This window comes from Rattus rattus, chromosome 18 (genome assembly GCF_011064425.1).
Source record: "Rattus rattus isolate New Zealand chromosome 18, Rrattus_CSIRO_v1, whole genome shotgun sequence".
NCBI classification, from domain to species: domain Eukaryota; kingdom Metazoa; phylum Chordata; class Mammalia; order Rodentia; family Muridae; genus Rattus; species Rattus rattus.
This window is the reverse complement of record NC_046171.1, coordinates 27006674-27027015: the sequence shown is the minus strand read 5'-3', so window position 1 is coordinate 27027015 and position 20342 is coordinate 27006674. Positions and strand designations below refer to the sequence as shown.

The following is a 20342-nucleotide window of genomic DNA, read 5'->3' as shown; positions in this document are numbered from 1 at the left end:
GAAGAGTTGGTGGTACATGATGGTAATCCCAGCCATAGGAACAGAAGGATCAAAAGTTCAAGGCCAGACTATGGGATGAACTTCCCACCATTGAGATCCTTGTTTTTATCTATTGCAGTGGAATGGGGAAAGGCCCGGTTGAGCAAGTGGAGGGGACGGGAAGCCAGGAGCAGGAACATTCCTATGTGTGTGCAGAGTTGTCTTCCTCATAACGTTCTCCATCTCTTCTAATCAGCACCCCCAAGGTGGGATCGGAATGTTCTGGTATCAGAATATATGAACTTGCGTGGTGCAGAGAAACCCTGTATTTATTTATTTTTATTTTTTAGACTATGTGTTTATTTACTTTACATTTTGTATTTCATACTCTTCCCCTACCCCAAGCCCCTCTAGACCTTGTCTCTCTTCCCACCCTCCCCACTTTATTTTTAAAGCGTTTGTTACATTTTATTCTCTCTCTCTCTCTCTCTCTCTCTCTCTCTCTCTCTCTCTCTCCCTCCCCCTCTGTGTGTTTGTGTGTGTGTGTGTGTGTGCCCACAGCGTGCATGCTCACACCAGAATGATTGGGGACAGGATGCTATGGTGTAGTTGTGGGAGAACTTGCAAGGAGCCTGATTCCCTTTCTACCATGTAGGCCCTCCCTGGGGAATCTGACTCTGGTCATCAGGCCTGACAGCAAGTGCCCTTACCCACCAAACTACCTTGCCGGCCCCAGAATTCATTTTCACGTATGAGAGAAATTTGTACAAACAACACACCAAAACCACAAAGCAGAGAGACCACTGCTTGGAACGAAATTATATCTAGGAATAAAATGGGTGAATGGAAAGAAATATTAGGGATAGAAAAAAATAGGTGATAAATGGTTGTAACAAAATCCATGGGGTGTGTGTGTGTGTGTGTGTGTGTGTGTGTGTGTGTGTGTAGGGATGGGCGTGGTTCAAATTTAGGAAGGACTCCCATCCCAACCTGAGACCAGAACTCTGATGATAAAGGATCTAATTCTAGAACCTTCTCTCTAGCTCTACATCTTTAGGTTAGTTCTGGGTTCTTTTGTTGAGATGTGGCACAGAAATCTTTTGTACTTCTGTCATGCTTGTCACCAGAGAATCATAGTATGCAGCAAGCAGAAATGGGACCCACTTAACGTCATGTATCAAGTGATAAATACATCAATAGTAGGGCATGGGGGCAGGACAGGGAATTAGCTCAGTGGTAGAGTACTTTCTTAGCAAGTGCACTGCCTTTGATTCCAATCACACACACACATACACACACACACACACACACACACACACATCAGTACTAACACCAACCCAACAAATGTGATCTATTGAAACAGTGGAATACTATTTAGCCTTCAAAAAGGCAAGAAATCCTGACATGCTATATGTATGAACTGTTACATGCAATAAGCCAGTCAGGAAAAAATGCTCTACATGGAGCTTTTAGAGCAGCCAAACACACATAAACAAAATAGGGTGAGAGCCAAGAGTGTCTTGGAGGAGGGAAGGAGCGTTCCTATGTAACAACAATAGAGGTTTTGCAAGAGCTACTGCCCTGGGAAAGGATGAGGTAGATACCACAGCAGTTGGAACATTCCTGATGCTCCTAAGTCAGGCACTTAAACATGACAAAAATGGTAAGTTTTATGTGAGAAATAAAATAAGTTGACACGGATTTTGTTGGTGGTGTTTAAGACAGAGTTTCTCTGTGCACCCCTGGCTGTCCTGGAATTCACTCTGTAGACCAGGTTGGCCTCCAAGTCGAGAGATCCACCTGCCCCTGCCTTTAAGATGTTGAGATTAAAGGTGTGTGGCACGACGCCATGGAAACACTTCCGGTACTTTGATGGCTCGAGTGGGCCGAGCCCTTGGTCTCCATGGACTAGATGACTAAGGACAGACAGAATCCTGCGTGTTCAGGGGCCAGCACAAAATCTTCCCAAGGTCAGTGTGTGCTTGGCCCAGTGCAGATCACATGCTTATCTTCCCCATCAGTCAAGCCTATGCCAAATGACTGGACAGAGCCTGGCTTTATGCAAACCTTGGGAGAGGAGGAGTGGTCGTCCTGGACTCTCTCCTTCCAAATGACTAAACCCAACTTCCAGTGCTTAAATTACAAGGGGCCCCTCCTTCAAGATTAACCATTGATGGAGTCCAGTTGCTGCTGGGCCATGGTGGGAACTTTTGGAGATGGGGACCAGCTGGAGGGAGGCGTCAACAGGGTTGTGGTTCAGAGGCTTGATCTTGTCCCAGATACTTGTTCCTCTCCCTGCTTCTTGGCTGCAGTGAGCACCACCTCTACCACACACTCCTACCTAACTAACACCGTTGGCATTTTGCGGTCAGAATGCTCTTTACCCTCAGGACTAAAGCAGGGTAGCCACTGGTAGACTGATCCTCTGGACCGAAATAAGGGAGAATCCACAGTGACCAGGATTTACCCCATGTGATGGTTTATAGGTGCTCGGCCCAGGGAGTGGCACTATTAGAACGTGTGGCCTGGTTGGAGGAATTGTGATCTTGTTGGAAGAGGTGTGTCACTGTAGGCGTGGGCTTTAATACACTCATCCTAGCTGCCTGGAGGTCAGTATTCTCCTAGCAGCCTTCAAATGAAGATACAGAACTCTCAGCTCCTGCACCATGCCTGCCTAGATGCTGCCATGCCCCCACCTTGATGATACTGGACTGAACCTTCGAACCTGTAAGCCCGCCCCGCCCCAATGAAATGTCATCTTTTATAAGACTTGCCTTGGTCATGGTGCCTGTTCACAGCAGTAAAACCCTACTAACTAAGACACCTGTAACTTCGTGCCAGCTGTAGTTTATTTTGTCTAGGATAAGGCCAGTGACGGCATTATGTCCCCTTCACTACAGACAGACCCTTGGTGGGGCTCAGGTTGTTGATGAAGCTGGATGGTCTAGGCTGGAGAGCTTCAGAGCTACATCAATAAAAACAGAGGTTGCAAGAGACTGTGACACAGGTCACAACATGTCGGACTTCTTGAAGTTATCCAAGAAAACCAAATCTGATACAGAAAGGCGAAGAGAATTCTAGTAGGAGATGCCTAGGAACTGCTCCACACTCAGACACAGAAAACCGGAGGGCGGTCTCCAGCAGTCAACGATAAGGGTCTGGGGACTTACTGTTTTGTGGGTGCTATGGTTGGTCGATCCCCCCCACCCCCAGATTCCAGAGAGGTGTTAGTGTTAAACACTGTCCCCAAGGTGACTCACAGTGTTAAGAAATTGGGACTTGGCCAAGGGGTGATGGCTTATATCTGCAATCCCAGCACTAGAGAGGCTGAACCAAGAAGACTAAGTTCAAAGCCAGTCTGAATGGGGCTAAATGGAGAGTCCTGTCTCAACTTGAAAAAAACAGGCCTATACAAGGAATTGGCTCATGGGGGTTTTCACTTCATGAATAAGTAGTGATTAGGTGCCCTTCCAAGAGGGCTTGAGGGGAGTCTGTCTTCCCATTGTGCCATGCAAGGGCATAGAGAAGGTCCTCATCCAAGAATGACAGGTCCTCACCAGATACCATAACTACAGAGCCTTGACCTTGGACTTTTCCACTTCTAGAAGGTAAAACAAACTTCAGTTGTCTATGCAGTACCTAATCCAAGGTATCTGTGTGGTAGTTTTTCAAACAGGCAAGACAAAGACAAGAAAGAGTCTCACTTCTGCAAGACATAAAAAGATGGAGGGAAGGACAGTCTCACAATGGAGGGGTCAGTACCCTTCTGTCTTACATCACTGTTCTATTACTGTGAAGAGACGACATGACCAAGGCAACTCTTACAAAGGAAAACATTTCATTGGGTCTGGCTTACAGTTTCAGACATTGGATCCAATACAGTCATGTCAGGAAGCATGGTGGAACAGAGGCAGACACGGTGCTGGAGAGGTAACTGAGAGTTCCACATCTGGGTCCACAGGCAACAGGAAGGTACACCGCGCCGGGGATGGACTTGGGAAACCTCGAGGCCCACAGACAATGAGTGACACAAGTGGGTGTGGCAACAAGGCCACACCCACTCTAACAAGACCACACCACCTAATCCTTTCAAACAGTGCCACTCCCTAAGCACACCTGTGAGCCTAGGGGCCATTCTTATTTAAACCACCACCCCCTGGTGGTTTAGATGGTAACCTTCCCCTTAGTTTTGACCACATTTTTGAAACTTGAATGGATGTAATTGAGAAACAAATCTACTGTCCGGGTAAGGGTGAAGCCAGAGAAACAGCAATGGGCACGGTTGTCACTTAGACTGCCACTGAGGAGGGGGGAAGGGATAAGGGCTTTAAAAACGAGGTGCTTTAATATGAACACAGGTGGCCAGGCGTGGTGGTTGGGATGGTCATGTTCGGCGTCAGTTTGACAGGATCTAGAATCACCTACGAGACAGGCTTCTGTGCATGCCTGTGGGAGATTATGTGAATTCGTGAAGACCTTTGCTAACTGTGGGCGCTACCATGGGCTTGCTCCTTGGGAGGGGACACTGCTTTTATAGAATAAACCATCCAAAACACAGACACTCCTGAGGGTAGATCCGCCCTCATCCAGGGAGGGAGGGCAGTATTTTATTTAGTAGAGTATTCTTGGCGGCCAGGGGCTGGAGTCGAGGAAGCAGGACAGGAGCCAGTGCTCCCTCCCCAAGCTAACTAACTGCCTTTGATCTACGCAGAAGTCTCCGTGCTGTCAGCGATGCTCCTCAGCTTTAGGCCTTGGGCTTGGTCATTTTCTCCTCTGGGTTCTCCATCGGATGTACTAGGAGGACTTGAGCTTTGCCCATGTACTCTGGGGATGGGAGAGGAAACAGAAAGAGAGCAGACAGGGAAGTACCGAGGTCAAGGTCTGCTTTGCCTTCTGTTCACCTTCGGACCTGAAATAAGCTGGTTCCCCTGTGGGAGCCCGGCTACACCCAGGTCCCTTCTCCTCCAGATATCGAACGTGAATCGAGCCCCTCTGGCACGCCCGCCAGACACTCTGCTGAGTGCTTGGGACCCTGCACAGCCTGACAAGGAAGAGTCAAGTCCACTGGGGACGAGCATTCTCTTCTTCCCCTCCAGCTGCCACCCTACCCCCACACTCTCTGGTCTAAGATACTATGTCCACCACAGGGGCCTTTTTCCTGGCTCCCTTGTCCTTGCTTGCCATTTTCACTGCCATCCATGCCTCGCATATCGACCACAGGGGCATGCCGCATCATGCTCATAACCTCCAGAGTGGCTCACCCTCTCTTGTCTTACCTCCATTGCCTCCCCACCCCCCCTAACAGAGCCCAGATACCCTGTCCAGCTTGGTCTTCCATCAGTTCTATTTGTAGATTCTCCCTGGGCATTCCCAAGTGGGAGAGTCTATGCTTTATGACAGGGAGATCTCCCTGATTCACCTACTGTCCTCCCAGGGGCTTTTGTCCTTTGGATACTTCCTCTCTAAGAAATAAACCCTGATGACATAGGCACTTGTCCCAATCCTTCCCTCACGACTTCCCCGACCCCCAACTTGATACACAGTAAGTCTTCAATACACGTTTGCTGCATGCAGAAGTGAGCCAACCGCCTTGGGCAGGAATCCAGCCGGAGCTGGCTTCAGCGAACCCTTTTGAGGACTCTTACCTGGTTTGTCTGTCTTGGATACAGGTGGTGTTTTCGTCTTCTTCAGGGATGGACTATAACCAAGTACAAAAGACAGGCTCGGGAGGCTGAGTCTACAGGTGGTCGGGCGAGTAGGACTTGGTGGCTGGCACGGGTGTGATAAGCCACCAGCTCTCAGGAAAAGCAAGACACCCCTCCTGAGGAGCCTGGAGCAGTGCAGTTCATGCATGGACCCAGGCACCTCCCTGCACCTCCTAAGCAGGAGCCTGAGAGCTGTCCTTCTGTGCCTGCTGACACCACAGGGAACCAAGGTTCTCTTGTCTGGAGTCATATGGGACAGCCACCACTATGGCCTTTCCCATAGCCCCTTGCCTTTCAAGCTGGTTCTGGACAAGCGGCTAATGTTCTTCTACCTTGTGTGAGCCAGCCTTAAGCTGCAGTAGCCCCTCACCTCATTTTCCCTGTAACTCTAGCAGAAGGCTTCAGAGAAGGGATGAAGAGGCCAACTTGGGGTTTCTCATCCAATCATACCTTAGAACTTGCCCTCCTTGCTGCTCTCTTTCCGGTTGGCTTAGTTACAATGTTGCAACATTAGGAACTAAACCAGAGCCTGTAAAATTGTCTACCAATGAACCCCAGCCCTAGCTAGTCCTTTGTAGATAAGCTGATGAACGCTTGCCTAACTGGTGCCAAGGCAGGTTCCATCCCAGCACTGTTCAGAATGTGGTGGTGCTCACCTGTAATCCCAGCACTCAGGAGGCAGAGGCAGAAGGATCAAGAGTTCAAGGTCATCTTCAAACACAAAGCAGGTTTGAGGCCAGCCAGGTCCACAAAACAAAAAACAACTACCCACCAAAATAAACCTCCCCCAAACCCGAGCCAGTTTCTCAGCCTTGTAACTGCAAATGTTATTCCCTGCAGTTTGTCCTTTCCTGACTCCTCCTACTTCCTGTAGACCTGTGCTCCTCCTCCTTCCAGACGTGACCTTTTCCCAGCCTCGCAACTTTTCTAGTCCCCAGTGTTCGGCTGGAGATGGCATTTGCTGTGCAAGTGTGCGAGGACCCAAAGTTCAGCACCCACGTGGGTGCTCTCTGTCCTGATCACAGAAGCAGGATCTCTCAACTGTATTCAATGCACACTGATACATAAATCAGTGTAGCTGGCCAGCTTTGTTCAAGGATCCACCCTCCTTTCCCCATCTACAATGCTGGGATGATGGGTGGGTCAGTAAACCAGGGACTATGGCGGCGATGGATGAAGGTGTGGTTCTGGGAATAGAAGGGCCGGTGAGGGGCCGGAGCCCACCTGTAGGTTGCCTGTTGTATCTCTTGAGGAGGGTCTTGAAGCTCTTGAAGTTGGTGCCACAGCTTCTCTGCTGGGATGGAGGGGAGAGGCTGGGGGATGAGCTGAGCCAAGGCGGTCTGTAGAAGCCCCAAAGCCAAATCTTTTTCTGAAAAAGCAGCCCGGGGCAGTATGCTCAGCCCTGCCCCTTTCTTCCCTCATCCAGCCCAGACCCTGGTGAAGGACAGCTTTCTCTAATAGTGCTACATTCCTCAAAGGTCACCTCCCTGCCAAAACTCCCCTCCCCTCCAAATTCCCCCAACCCCTGCTTCCAAGGAAGGTCCCCCACAGTGCTTGTAGCTATGTGAGCAGAGTCCTTTAGCCCTTCAGCACCCTCTCCAACCATGAAAGCCCATATGCACTTTGGTTTTGGCCCTTTCTGTCCCTTCCCCCTCCTTCCCTGCCCCCCCCACCACATTTGGAAATCTGGGATTTTACACCCCTCCCCTCCAACTCCCTCCTCTTATCTAGAAACCTTGAGAGTGAGTTTTAGCTCCTTCCGAGGAGATGTGCCCTTCCACCCTGCCCTGAAGCAGATATGTTTTATAGACAAGCCTGTGTGTTCTTCCTCTTTGCAACCATGTGCATACGCTTTCTACAGCAACGGGGATGAGGGGGGTGGGGGGTGCAGAAGGAGGTGGGTGGGTGGACTGTGTCTGCTAGGTGCAATCTGGATTTTATTTTTCTCATCCCAGACACCTATGCCTGAGGTTGGTACTAAAGAAGGGTTCCCACCAAGGAATGGGGCCACAGAAATTCTGCTGGGGGAAGTGATGATGGGAAGACTTTGGAATGCTTTGAACTCCCAAACGAAAGGAGAGAAGGCCCTGGAATAGAAGCTGGGAGAGCACCACGTTCTGGGGGTCCTCACCTTTTGGCGGAGCGTAGAGCAGCCAGAACTGGATAGCCCTTAGAGAATCTGTTTGTAGAATCTGACAAAGAAGCTCCAGGATCTGAGTGTAAGAGGACAGGTCATGGTCAGTAGGATTCCCTGCCGCGCAAGTGCAGGCAAATGTATTAGGGAACAGCAGGATCCTCCCCTCAACATGGGATCAGTCTCTGAGCTTAGCTAAACTGGCTCCCCTAAAGGTTCCTCCATGGGAACTAGCACTTTGAGGGGGGACTTTTTGTCACAATAGTCTTAGGGGTGCAGATACACGTAAGCTCCCTGCAGGTCAGGTAAAGACCGTGGGGCCTGGGAAGGAAGCCATCAAATAGGGACTTTAGAACAGAATCAAGCCTCAGCTATCAGATGGGTAAACCCTTCAGTACCACAGTTCCACTGGGCTGGTTAGAACCTAGGGCCCCTCACTGGGACAGCAAAATCAGAGCTGGCCAGTCACTTCCTCAGAGACGCACCGAGTCCTGCATGCTGGGATGTTTTGGGTGGTGACTTGGGGTACCCCAAGGGCCTCCCCACCCTGGAGCTCCAAGAATCTGGAAATGTTTGCCAGGAGGTAGGGGACTCGCTGTTGGCAGCCTGCTGGCCAGATTGGGTGGTTTCTGCCAAATGCTTAGTGAGGGGTTCCATCCAGTGGAGCAGCTGGGAATCTCCATCCCTAGCTGCTTTCTTTGCCGGTGGCTTTTTCTGTGGCCTCGGGTCAAGTAGTGGCAGGATATGTTCCGTCTGTTTCTTGGATGTGCTCGGGGGACTTCCTAGGCCAGGTTGCCGGTGCTGTCTGTAGCTATGGAGGGGTGGAGGGGGTACCGGAGGTAGGAGGTGGAGCCCTAGGAATCCTAGGAAAGTGGGCTTTCCTTAGCATTTTCCAGTCACCTATCCTTGGTGGAGTAGGAACTGGGTTGGGCTTTTCCTCAGGCCTGTACCTGCTGGATGTCCACCCGAGTCTCCCAGCATCCCTTTGCAGTGGTGACCCACCCTGAGCTGCCCTTTGCCCCTTCCCAGTTCTCCCCGTCCTCCTTACCTGCCCTGGGCCCCCTCCCCACGGGACCTGAGAACTTAACTCCAGGTGCGGTGAGGCCGCCCTATGATGGAGAAAGTACCAATTCTAGCCTGGTTTTGCCTACACATCCTTTTGGGACCTGAGCCATAGACTACTATCCAACAGACCCCAAACCTCCTCATCTGTTGAATGGAGATCCTGGGATCTGCCTGTTCTATCCATGTTGCTAGGCCCAAAAGCATGGCCTTTAAGGGGCTGTGGAGAACACTCCCGCATTTTCATAGGGATCACTGGCATCACGGCCACACAGTGGGGCCCACTTCAAGCCTCCGTGAGAAAAGGAGCAACAGAAGGCCCAGGCTAGGCTACGCTTGCAGGCCCTGCCCCCAAGCTCCTCAGGGTCTGTGCAGCTCTCTCAAGAACAATGGACATCCTCTTCAGTTGTAATACAGTGGTAACACACGTATGGTCCCAATTTGGCCAATGACCCACGAAAGGGGACTTACGTAGAGGGGGTCAGGATGACAACAGGCTTGTCTAGAGGCAGAGGGGCTCAGAGCCCAGGAAGCTGAATCCTGGGACAGGGTCTTTCTGGTCTTACCGTCTTAGGAGGCTTCTCTGAAGAAGCCTCCCACAGACAGGGTGCTGGCTCGGAAGGCCTGGGAACCTGGAGGCTGAGACCATTGCAGTCCCTGCCTCCAGAGTAGGGGCTTACCAGCAGCTCCTGGTCCTGCAGAATGGAGGCTTGGATTCCTCCACCTTTGCCAGAAGTGTGGCCCCGCTGGGCCTGGCGATTTCGGCGGGTGAGGGCATGGCTGTAAGCAGGGATAAGCCTACCAGTCTCAGCTGAGTACTTGGCCCCCTGCTCTCTCGGAGAAGGATCCTTCATAGGAGGCTCGTCCTTCTGCTGGAACACAAGCGAGCAGAGACTCACTAGGAGCCAGCGAGGGCAGAAGGCATGATGGGTGCATGGACTGTGCCACCAGACAGCTTAAGAATGGTACAAACAGGGGTTGGGGATTTAGCTCAGCGGTAGAGCACTTGCCTAGCAAGCGCAAGGCCCTGGGTTCGGTCCCCAGCTCCGAAAAAAAGAAAAAAAAAATGGTACAAACGTTGAACGAGCTCAAATACCTGGAATCTCTGAATTGAGACGGGCAAGAGGGGGGCCATTCCCTGTCTGCCTCTATCTGCCGTGGAGCAGGTAACCATGACACCTCACTGAGGATCATAGCACTGGGTAGCATAGACACCTGGAGTTCTTCTCCATGCTAATGAGGTAACTAGATAGTCCTTCCCTTCCTGGACATTCCTTCCCTCAAAAAGTGTTAAATTGGGGTTGTGGATTTAGCTTAGTGGTAGAGTGCTTGCCTAGCAAGCTCAAGGCCCTGGGTTCGGTCCCCAGCTCCAAAAAAAAAAAAAAAAGTGTTAAATTCCTGGTTCACCCTGAATAAAGTGTATGCCTTTCAAGTCCACCTCCAAATAAACCGGTATGAAAAGCGAGGACCATCCTTTCATTAAGGCTTGTGGAGGAAGGCCTTAAAGAGCCACACCTACAAGTCTGGAGGAAGGCCTTCTCTCTTCCAGCCCCTTTGGTACACTCTTCAGCCCTCATTCTCATTCAGACTGGGCTCTGCTTATCTGGGACACCAGCTCTACCTCCCCTCTCTGCCTGGGAAAGGTAAGCCTCGACTCACTCCCCTCCCCCTCCGCCCTCCCTATTCTTGACTCTCAGTGGACACCCCCATATCACAACATTCTCCCAGATACCGCTGTTTCCCCTTCTGGTCTGGTGAAGGAGAACACGAACTGTGGGCACCTCCACCATCACCCCTCTACCTCCCTCCCCTCAACTCTCCACACACTCCCACACTCCACCCTAATTCCTGGCTCAGCTGCCCCTCCGTGTGAGGTCTGTTCCTCACAGCTTAATATCCTTCCTTCTCCATCTGCTTCCCCAACCCTGTGTGTGTGTGTGTGTGTGTGTGTGTGTGTGTGTGTGTGTGTGTGTGTGTGTGTGTGTGTGTGTGTGTGTGTGTGTGTGTGTGTGTGTGTGTGTGTGTGTGTGTGTGTGTGTGTGTGTGTGTGTGTGGTGTGTGTGTGTGGTGTGTGTGTGGTGTGTGTGTGGTGTGTGTGTGGTGTGTGTGTGTATGTGTGCATTGTGTGTACAGTGTGTGTGTGTGTATGTGTGGTGTGTGTGTCTGTGTTGTGTGTGTGTGTGTGTGCTTGTGTGTGCCTGCTTGTGTGTCTATGCTTGTGTGTGTCTGCTTGTGTGTTTGTGCTTGTGTGTGTGTCTGCTTGTGTGTCTGTGTGTGTGTGTATCGGCTTGTGTGTCTGTGCCTGCTTGTGTGTCTATGCTTGTGTGTGTCTGCTTGTGTGTTTGTGCTTGTGTGTGTGTCTGCTTGTGTGTCTGTGCTTGTATGTGTGTGTGGGTGTGTATGTTCATGTGTGTACAGGTCTATATGGATGCTCAGGTGTGCATGTGTATGCAGGGAAGTCAGAGAACAGCCTCTAGTGTCATTCCTTACAGGTTTTTCCCCCTGAAATAAGGTCTCACGCTAGCCTGGATCTTGTTCATCTCTGCCTTCCCAGAGCAAAGATTATAAGCATGCATTGTTATGTCAAGCTTTTTGTTTTTTAAGAGGGGTGTATGTGTGTGATTGTATACGTGCGAGCCTGTGTGTGCATGTGTGTGTGTGTGTGTGTGTTTCTCTGCATGTAAGGAGGTAGACCACATGTGTGCAGTGAGTATCTTTTCTTTATCCCCTGGAACTGGAATTATGACTGCTTGTGCGCCACCATATGGATGCTGGACACTGAACCCAGGTCCTCTGGAAGAGCGGGTGGTGCTCTTGGCCACTGAGCCATCTCTCCAGTCCTCCAACCCTCAAAGGCTTTTAAAAAAGTTTAAAAAGGGGAGTGTTGAAGATTGAACTCAGGTCCTCATGCTTTATAAGTGTATTTTATATTTTATTTTTGAGACAGGGTCTCTCTACATAGATCTGGCTATGTTAGAACTCACTGTGTAGACCAAGCTGGCCTCAAACTCACATAGATTTTCTTGCCTCAGCCCTCCAAGGGATTAAATGCATGTTCCACTATGCCTGTCAGTAGTTTAGTGGTATATACATATACTACATATACATAACATATACATACACATATTCATATGCATACACACATGTGTATATGTATATGTATATGTATATGTATATGTATATGTATATGTATATGTATATGTATATGTATATGTATATGTATATGTATATGTATATGTATATGTATATGCAAGTGCTTTCTGAAGAAGCTGTGTTCCCAGCCCTTAACATTCTTTTTCTGCCCCAGGAAGCTTCTGGGTGCATGGCAGGCTTAGAGCTTCCTGTCCTTGAAATTCTAGCTATAGAGTTTACTATCTCTCCCCAAACCCCACCCCCATGTTTTTTTCTTTGTTTTACTTTTATTTGCTTTGAGACAAAGCCTCAGTAAGTAGCATTGACAGACCTGGAACTTTACTGTGGAAAGCAGGTTAGCCTTAAACTTGCAGTAATCCTCCTGCCTCTGTCCCCCTGGTGCTGAGATTAGAGATGTGCATCGCCAAACCCATTTTTCTTCTCACTTTAAAACAGAGGAGACCTGGACATTCAACTGAGCTACCCTGAGCACCATGATGAGTTAGCTGCAAGCAGGGACAAGAAGCCATGTCCCCACCTCTACACACAGGTTGACCAAAACACACTCCATTAAAAAGGGCCAGGTCTGTCCCTTAGCATTTTGTCCTGGAATAAGACCCTTGAAATCATCTCCATTCTGTCTGAAAGCCTCCAGTGACTCTCCACTCCTGATGGAACTGGATCCTAACTAGTGTGGGACGTTAAGAATGTTTTCCTCCCTACATTCAAAGTCATCCCCCCCCCCCACCTCTCACCTCTCCATACCCTGTGTTCTCTTAAGATGTCCTGAGATGGGGGTTGGGGATTTAGCTCAGTGGTAGAGCGCTTGCCTAGGAAGCGCAAGGCCCTGGGTTCGGATGTCCTGAGATGGGCCTGGGTGGGAGGGGGGTTCTCTGTTCAGAAGTCTTCCTCATATAAGCATCCATGGAGGAACCTAGAGCAGCGGTTTTCAAACTGTGTGTTGTGACCCATTGGGGAGTCAAACGACCCTTTCACAGGGGTCTCTTAAAACCATCCTGCCTGTCAGATATTTACATTATGATTCATAACTAATGAAATTGCAGTGATTAAGTAGCAATGGAAATAATTTTATTGGGGGGATTGTCACTAAAACATGAGGAGTTGTATTTAAGGGTCAGGTTAAGAACCGCTGCTTTAGAGGGTACTCCTGGGGACACTTCCTGGATTTCTCTACTAGGTGTGATTTTGTGTTTCTTTGACCTTCACTGTCACCTTCATGATTATGAGGGTCCTTCCTCTCCCATGCCAGCTGCTGAGCGTTGGAGGAACTTACAAAGGCTTTTTTTCTAGTCTCCATTCTTTGTTCAACACCAACCTCATTGGTTGTTGACGCGATTTCCTTAGTGAAGAAAGTCACTCGGGAAGCCAGGTCCTTTAAATTCTTCCTCCAGGTGGCTGAGAGGAGATGACAGGACAAGAGGAGGGGGTGACTGACTGTTTTGCCGCCCCTGTGACATCAGGACTGGGATGGAGAGGAAAGGCTCTAGATAGAAGTAGCCCCTCACTTTGTAAGCCTTTCTGTCCCAAAGGCTTAGAAAATGCCCTGGATCAGGGTTTGCTAATGTTGGCAGTCTCCCCTGAGTCCTCTCCGTGCTGGAGGACGTTAGGCTACTGTGTCTAAATGCAAGAAGTTTGATCTGATATCTCTTCCCCCTTGAGATGCCTGGAGCCTACACTGAGATTCAGGAAAGATGCCGTGTCTCTTGATAAGACAGCAAATGACGGGGCTGGAGAGATGGCTCAGAGGTTAAGAGCACTGACTGCTCTTCCAGAGGTCCTGAGTTCAAATCCCAGCAACCACATGGTGGCTCACAACCATCTGTAATGAGATCTGATGCCCTCTTCTGGTGTGTCTGAGGACAGGGACCGTGTACTTACATATAATAAATAAATAAATCTACAAAAAAAAAAAAAGACAGCAAGTGACTCTCAAGACAGGTTTAGTGTTTGTTCTGCAGCGAGCAAACTTCTCTGCCCTGAACTGGCTGTCACCCTGTTCAGCAGGATCTCTTCCACACCCTATCCTCCTGGCTCTCCCACACACACATCCCTGGAACAGAAGAGTAGGGCTTGACCTCCAAAGTCTCTCCAACATCACAGCTGGAGGTCCGGATAAACCTCTGCCCCAGAGTACCTGTCACTAAATATTACAAGACACTAAATATAACTAAACATAAGGTGTTGCTCTCGTCTCTAGCGCCAAGTCACATGACTATGGCCCAAATCGGCTTAACTTCATTACTTCTTAAACAGGCACACTATTTGCAGGTGGCAGGAAATGAGAGAAAAGGGGGACCCGGTTAGAAGAACAATGGCTCCTTCCTTCACTGGCCTCTGCCCAACCACATACTTCGGGGAAGGTATGAGCCCCACGTAGAACCGTAGAACCGCCTGGCCAAAGTACTCACCGGAAGTAGAAAGCCGGGGCTTCCGATTGGACTGTGGATCCCCAATGGGAACAGAGACGGTAGGCATCCCCATCACACAGGGGGATAAGAATGAGGGCTGAGTCAAGGCCGACAGAGAGAACTCGTCCCTGACCGTGCAGATGGGCTTGCCGGCGATATCTGCAGAGGGAGTGAGATCTGTGGGCTGGACCCAGGGGGCTGGTGAGGGGCGGGGAGTGCTCCAGGTCCTCCTCTTCCTGTAACTAGAAACTCATAGTGTTAGAGCCCACAACTAGACCAGCAGCCACTTTACTCGTGGGCACAAGGACAAGAAGGCCTGTTTAGGGTCACCAGTGAGTTGGGCACACAGAGGCAAGACAGTCTTCATGGGACCTCCTCCTGAGGGCCTTCTGGCTTTACGTGACAGGTCAGTGAATTGTAGGTAGTTTACAGCAAAGACACAAGGGTTGGGAAGACAGTTCAGTTGGTAAGTGCTTGCCTTGAAAGCAAGAGAACTTGTGTCCAATACTTAGACCCATGACTTTTTTTTTTTTTTTTTTTTTTTTTTTTTTTTTTTTTTTTTTTTTCGGACTGGGGACCGAACTCAGGGCCTTTCTACCACTGAGCTAAATCCCCAACCCCGACCCATGACTTTTTAAAAAGGTCTAGGGAAGACGGTTTGTGAGTAAAATCACTTGACATGCAAATGTGAGGTTCTGAGTTTGAATCCCCAGGACCCACATAAAAGTCAGATAAAAGGCATCTGTATAATCTAGTGTTCCTATGTAGGGGAAGATTTGGGGAAGAGAGAAAATACCCAGGAAGCTTGCTGGCCATCTAACCTGGCATATATGATGGAAAAACAAAGATACTCTGTATCAAACAAGGTAGGAGGCAAAGACTGACCGCTGAGGCTGACCTCTGACTTCCACACGCAAACCTGGCCACAGGTTCATCCACATTCATAAGGGTGAATGTGCACACACACACATACACAGAAAGCCAAGCATGGTGGCCCAGGCTTATAATCCTAGAGCTGGGTAGGTGGAGGCAGGAGGATTCCCTAGTGCTCACGGGACCAGCCATCAGCCAAATGGGGATGGTGCCTGGGGGACAGCAGCTATGGTTATTGTCTGGCCTCTACCTGCACACACATGAACATGCATGTGCGCGCACACACACACACACACACACACACACACAAGTGGGGGGGTGCAGTAAGAACAATAGAAAAGCTATACAGGGTGGAGGAGAGTCTTGATCTGAGAGAGATTGGTCTGAACAATCAATCACATTATCACCAATCCAGAGGCAAGGAACAGTGTGGCGAGGCCTTTGCTGCTCTGGCCTCTGGATCCTCATTCTTCTGGCTTCTTGACCTCTCCTCATCTTCTCTATCATCTCCTAATTTTCTCAACCTGCGAATCCAAAGCTCTGCTCTCACATGTCCTCACAGGGCGCTGCTCCCTCCCAAATGGCTCTCATAGTGGTATCTCCCTGCCTGTTCTGCTTCCTCTGCCAGTGGCTCCTCCCCACCTCTACCTCCTCCCCAACTGGCCCTTGATGGCTTCTTGGTATTAGGGTTTTCTGGTCCACTATTGCCCAAGCTGACCAATAAGGAGTGACGTCGATGCCTCTTTGCCCTGTATACCTCACCTGCAGTCAGTGGTCAAATCCTTTCCCTTCTGTACCTCTAGACCAGAGCTATGGAATCTTCCACTGCTCCATGGTTTAGCTTCCATCAAGGCCAGTGTGACCTTGTTCGAATATCTCTCATGGTCACTTCTGGGCTGTCACCCTCCCAGTGGTCTCACTTGAATCAGTGAAGTGACGTTGTCTATTATTATTATTATTATTATTATTATTATTATTATTATTATTATTCAGGCAAAAATCTCACTAGGTAGCACAGGCTAAGCAGGACCTCTAATGTAGACCAGGCTTTACACTCGTGGTGATACTTCTGCCTCTGCATTCCAAATGCTAGGGTTACAGGAGTATACACTATGTCAGGCTGAGGTGACTTAAGGCAGCACCAGTGGCCTCTTTGTCCACCCGATCTGGCTCCAATGCCTGTCTGAACCCATCTCTTCTCCTCTACTTGGTGTCCTGCCCCAGACACCGAGGGGCTCTCCTGCTGTACCTCCAACAGAGCCAGGACCTCTGTGTCCCTCTGCAGGACGTTCTTGCACTTGGTTGACCTGTGCCCACGGGTTTCACTTGTCCTTTAATTTTTCTCAATATCATGTAATTTACTGGGACCCTTGTGACAACCTTTTGAAAATAGCCATTTCCCCTCTTGTAGCCCGACCCAGACATTTACTCTGTCTCATCCCTCAGCTCCAGGACAGCAGTGACAGTAGTCTGTTTCTGTCTGTCGTCATATTCTTAGAATCCACACAAGTGTCCTCTCGGAGCTCGCAATGCTGTGGATGGATGGGTGGGTGGACTGATGGCCAAAAGATCCAAGCAGCATGAGTCGGAAGTCAGGAGTCACCCTTATAGGCCGCAGTTTCCTCTAGCCCCCCAGATCTCAGTCCTGGCTTGGCCACTGGGGCAGCCTTAGGACCTCCACACTCTCTTGACTCTACCAGGGAAATGTGAGTGCATGCTTCTATAGCAGATCTCAAGATCAATCAGCGATTGACCTCCTCCCGCCCCCCAACCCCGCTTCTGCAGCGCCCCCCCCCCCCGCAGCCAGATCCTGCGCCCTCTGCCAATCGACCGCCGCCGCTACAGGTCCCTGTGGCCAGATCCCGCGCCCTCGGCCGTACCTTGGATATGAGTCACTCGCTGTGCTTGCGGGTGGTGCCTCGAGAAGAAGGAATGATGGCTGAGGCGTCCGAAGCGGTAGGCACCGGGTGCTGGTTGCAGTGTTGGGGGCTTTGTGGTCTTCAGGTCCTCGTGGATCAGCTCGAAGTCCACAATGCCTGGGACCACAGGCTCTTTCTGGAACCCAACATCCCCGTGGCTCCTTGGAACTTGCTCCGGCTTCTTCTCAGGCTGGGGCTCTGTCTTTGGACTGAAGCAGGGATGGTTAAAGAGAGACCAGTGGTGTTTCCTCTGGCTCACCAGGCCTCGAGGACTCAAGTGCCTATCATGAAGCCCAGCCCCAGAGGCTGAAGTCTGCCTTTATGGCACCCCCACCCTAGGACCCCCCACAAAGCTTGGTTCCCCCAGAATCCTTTCTCAATGATGCCATTTGGTCCCAGTGGGCCTCTGTCTTCCTAAGATGCCTTGGTGGGGAGCTGGGGCCCATCTGTCAGAAAGCAGGTGGAACCTCCCAGGATCCCCGCTTTCTTCCTGAGACCAGATCTAAAACCAGAAAGAGAAACCTCAGACCCACCTAGTCACTTCATCCCCTACGAGGTGCCAAACACCCTTTATATACACTCCCCGGGAACAGAGGCTGGCCCCAACATAAGTTTCTCCCCAAACCAAAAAATTGGCAACCCCCCAAAATTAGCTGTTACCTCCCCTGGGTCATTATTATCTTAGCTTCAGCACCCAGGGGTCAGAACTAGAGCCAAGACCAGGGTGGTCTTAGTGAGTCCTTTGCCCACGTGGTCCCTCCCTGGAGACGCGGAACTGACAGACGCCAAAGCGGCTGGGGTGGGGTGGGGTGGGGGTGGGGGAGCAGGACGCGAGAAGCGTCCAACTCTTGTCTTGCTAGGTGAGGCTGGAGACCAGCTGTCTCAGGTTCCCAGCAACCCATCCTTTGCCCAGGATTTGAGGATGCTTAGTCTCTGTCCCTGAAGGAAGCCGAAGTCTGTGTCCCAGGAGAGCCTGCACTCTACCACCTGCCTGGTGGCTTTCTGCACTTCCTTCTCTTGCTGGCCCTGGCTGGAGGGAGGTCCCTTGGTGGAGTGGAGGTGGGCTGGGAATATACTAAGCCAGGTGCGCCTCCCCCGATTCCTGGGAAGACGTTGCTGGGCGGCCCCCTGAGTAGCCTGTTCCATTCTCCTTCCTTTCAGCTCTAGGCAATCCGGGTCTTAAAGAAAGAAAGCAAACCTCTCTGAAGTGCCGGTCGTACCCAGTACGAGACTTCCTTTACTCCCAAATAAAGGGGAAGTCTCTGGAAACCCCAGAGCCCCTCTGCTGTAGCCCTACCTCCTCCTGTGTATTTCAGAGACCTGTGTCAACACAGCCACCCAGGCCCTCGGCAGATGGAGATAGATGGCATTCTGAGGTGAGGGAAAGGCTTTCCCTGGACCTTGGACCCCTGTTTACCAACTTCCTCCAAGGCTATCCTGCCCCATCTCCCCTTTGCCTTACACGCTCCTCTCCAGCCCATGTGCGTTTAGGGCCTCACCTCACTAGAGGATGCTCATCCAGCTGTTTCACCTCTGTAGTCATAGCAGGGTTTGCAATGAGAGATGAAAAGACTAGACTGGGAATGCCGGCGTCTTCGATGGCTGGCACAGCTCTCGTGGTCTGGTGGCGGGTGTGCAAACTGGAACACAGGATCTGAGGGCGAGAGGACGACGACACCTGATAAAGCTGGACACTGTCTCACCCAGTCATTTCTCTCCCAGACACAAGAGAAACTCCTACAGTTGCCTGACTTAGGCTGTCTGGGGGAGTAGCCCCATCCAGAGGGTCCAAAACAGCCCAAACCCAGTGACTTCACCTATGTCTAAACACAGGAGTAAAGCTTTGTTCAGACCACATCGAGATTTTTTTGTTGCTGTGAGAAGCAGTGAACTGTAGTGACAGCCACCACATGGACCAACCATGCAAACACAGCGCTTAGTATGGTTTGGAAGCCCATGGAGTGAGTGGTTCTCAACCTGTGGGTCGCAACCCCAAATGACCTCACAGGGGTCAAATATGCGATGTTTACGTTATGATTCATAACAGTGTCAAAATTACAGTTATGAAGAAGCAATGAAATCATTTTATGGTTGGGGGCCACCACAACACGAGGGACTGTATTAAAGTGTCACAGCATTAGGAAGGTTAGGAAGCAAGGACATAGGGTCTCACTATGTAATCCTAACTGGACTAGCACTCATACGGAGACCAGGCCAGCCTTGGTCTCAGGCTTACAGAGATCCACCTGTGTCTGACTCCAGAGTGCTGGGGTTAAAGGCCTCTCTCCACCATGCCCAGCTTTGAGACGCTTTTTAAAAGTAAAGGACCAGTGGGTTGGGGACTTAGCTCAGTGGTAGAGCACTTGCTAGCAAGCGCAAGGCCCTGGGTTCGATCCCCAGCTCAAAAAAAAAAAAAAAAAGAAAAGTAAAGGACCAGTAAGATGGCTCAACAGGCTGAGGCATTTGCCACCAAGCCTGAGTTTAGTCCCTGTAACCCACATGATGGTAAAAGAAGGTCAACGCTTCCAAGTTGTTCTCTGACCTCTACACACACACACACACACACACACACACAAACACACAAACACTAATATATACACAACGTACACATACATCCATATACACATACAAACACATACAAACCCATTCAAACACATTCATCCACACATCATAAATACATACACCATACACACATACCCTTACATAACCATCCATACACGCACACTCATATGCACACATCCATACCATACACACACATCCATATACATCATTCTTTCACACACATCTAAACACAAACATCCAAACACACACATCCATCCACACACACACTCCTACATACACACACCCATATACACATCCCCAAACACACATACTCGTACACACCTACCCCCAAACACACACATACACACACATTTATACACACCTACCCCAAACACACATGCTCATATACACGCACCCTTATATACACACACTCATATACACACCCCCAAGCATGCACAGACACACACACATACACACCTACCCCCAAACACACACATACACACCTACCCCCAAACACACACACACACATTTATACACACCTACCCCAAACACACATGCTCATATACAC

The 20342-nt window shown here is 50.1% G+C and overlaps 1 protein-coding gene across 1 annotated transcript; it reads right to left on the bottom strand.

The window, feature by feature from the left end:
• Positions 1-4723: 4723 nt before the first annotated feature.
• Tbata (thymus, brain and testes associated) lies at positions 4724-18881 on the bottom strand. Its single transcript, XM_032888685.1, has 9 exons — positions 18733-18881; positions 17195-17442; positions 14442-14600; positions 13349-13428; positions 9561-9752; positions 7816-7897; positions 6909-7053; positions 5625-5677; positions 4724-4803 (listed from the first exon to the last, which is right to left on the bottom strand). The coding sequence occupies exons 1-9, from the start codon at positions 18774-18776 to the stop codon at positions 4724-4726; spliced, it is 1083 nt and encodes a 360-aa protein (XP_032744576.1). The 5' UTR covers positions 18777-18881.
• Positions 18882-20342: the final 1461 nt, after the last annotated feature.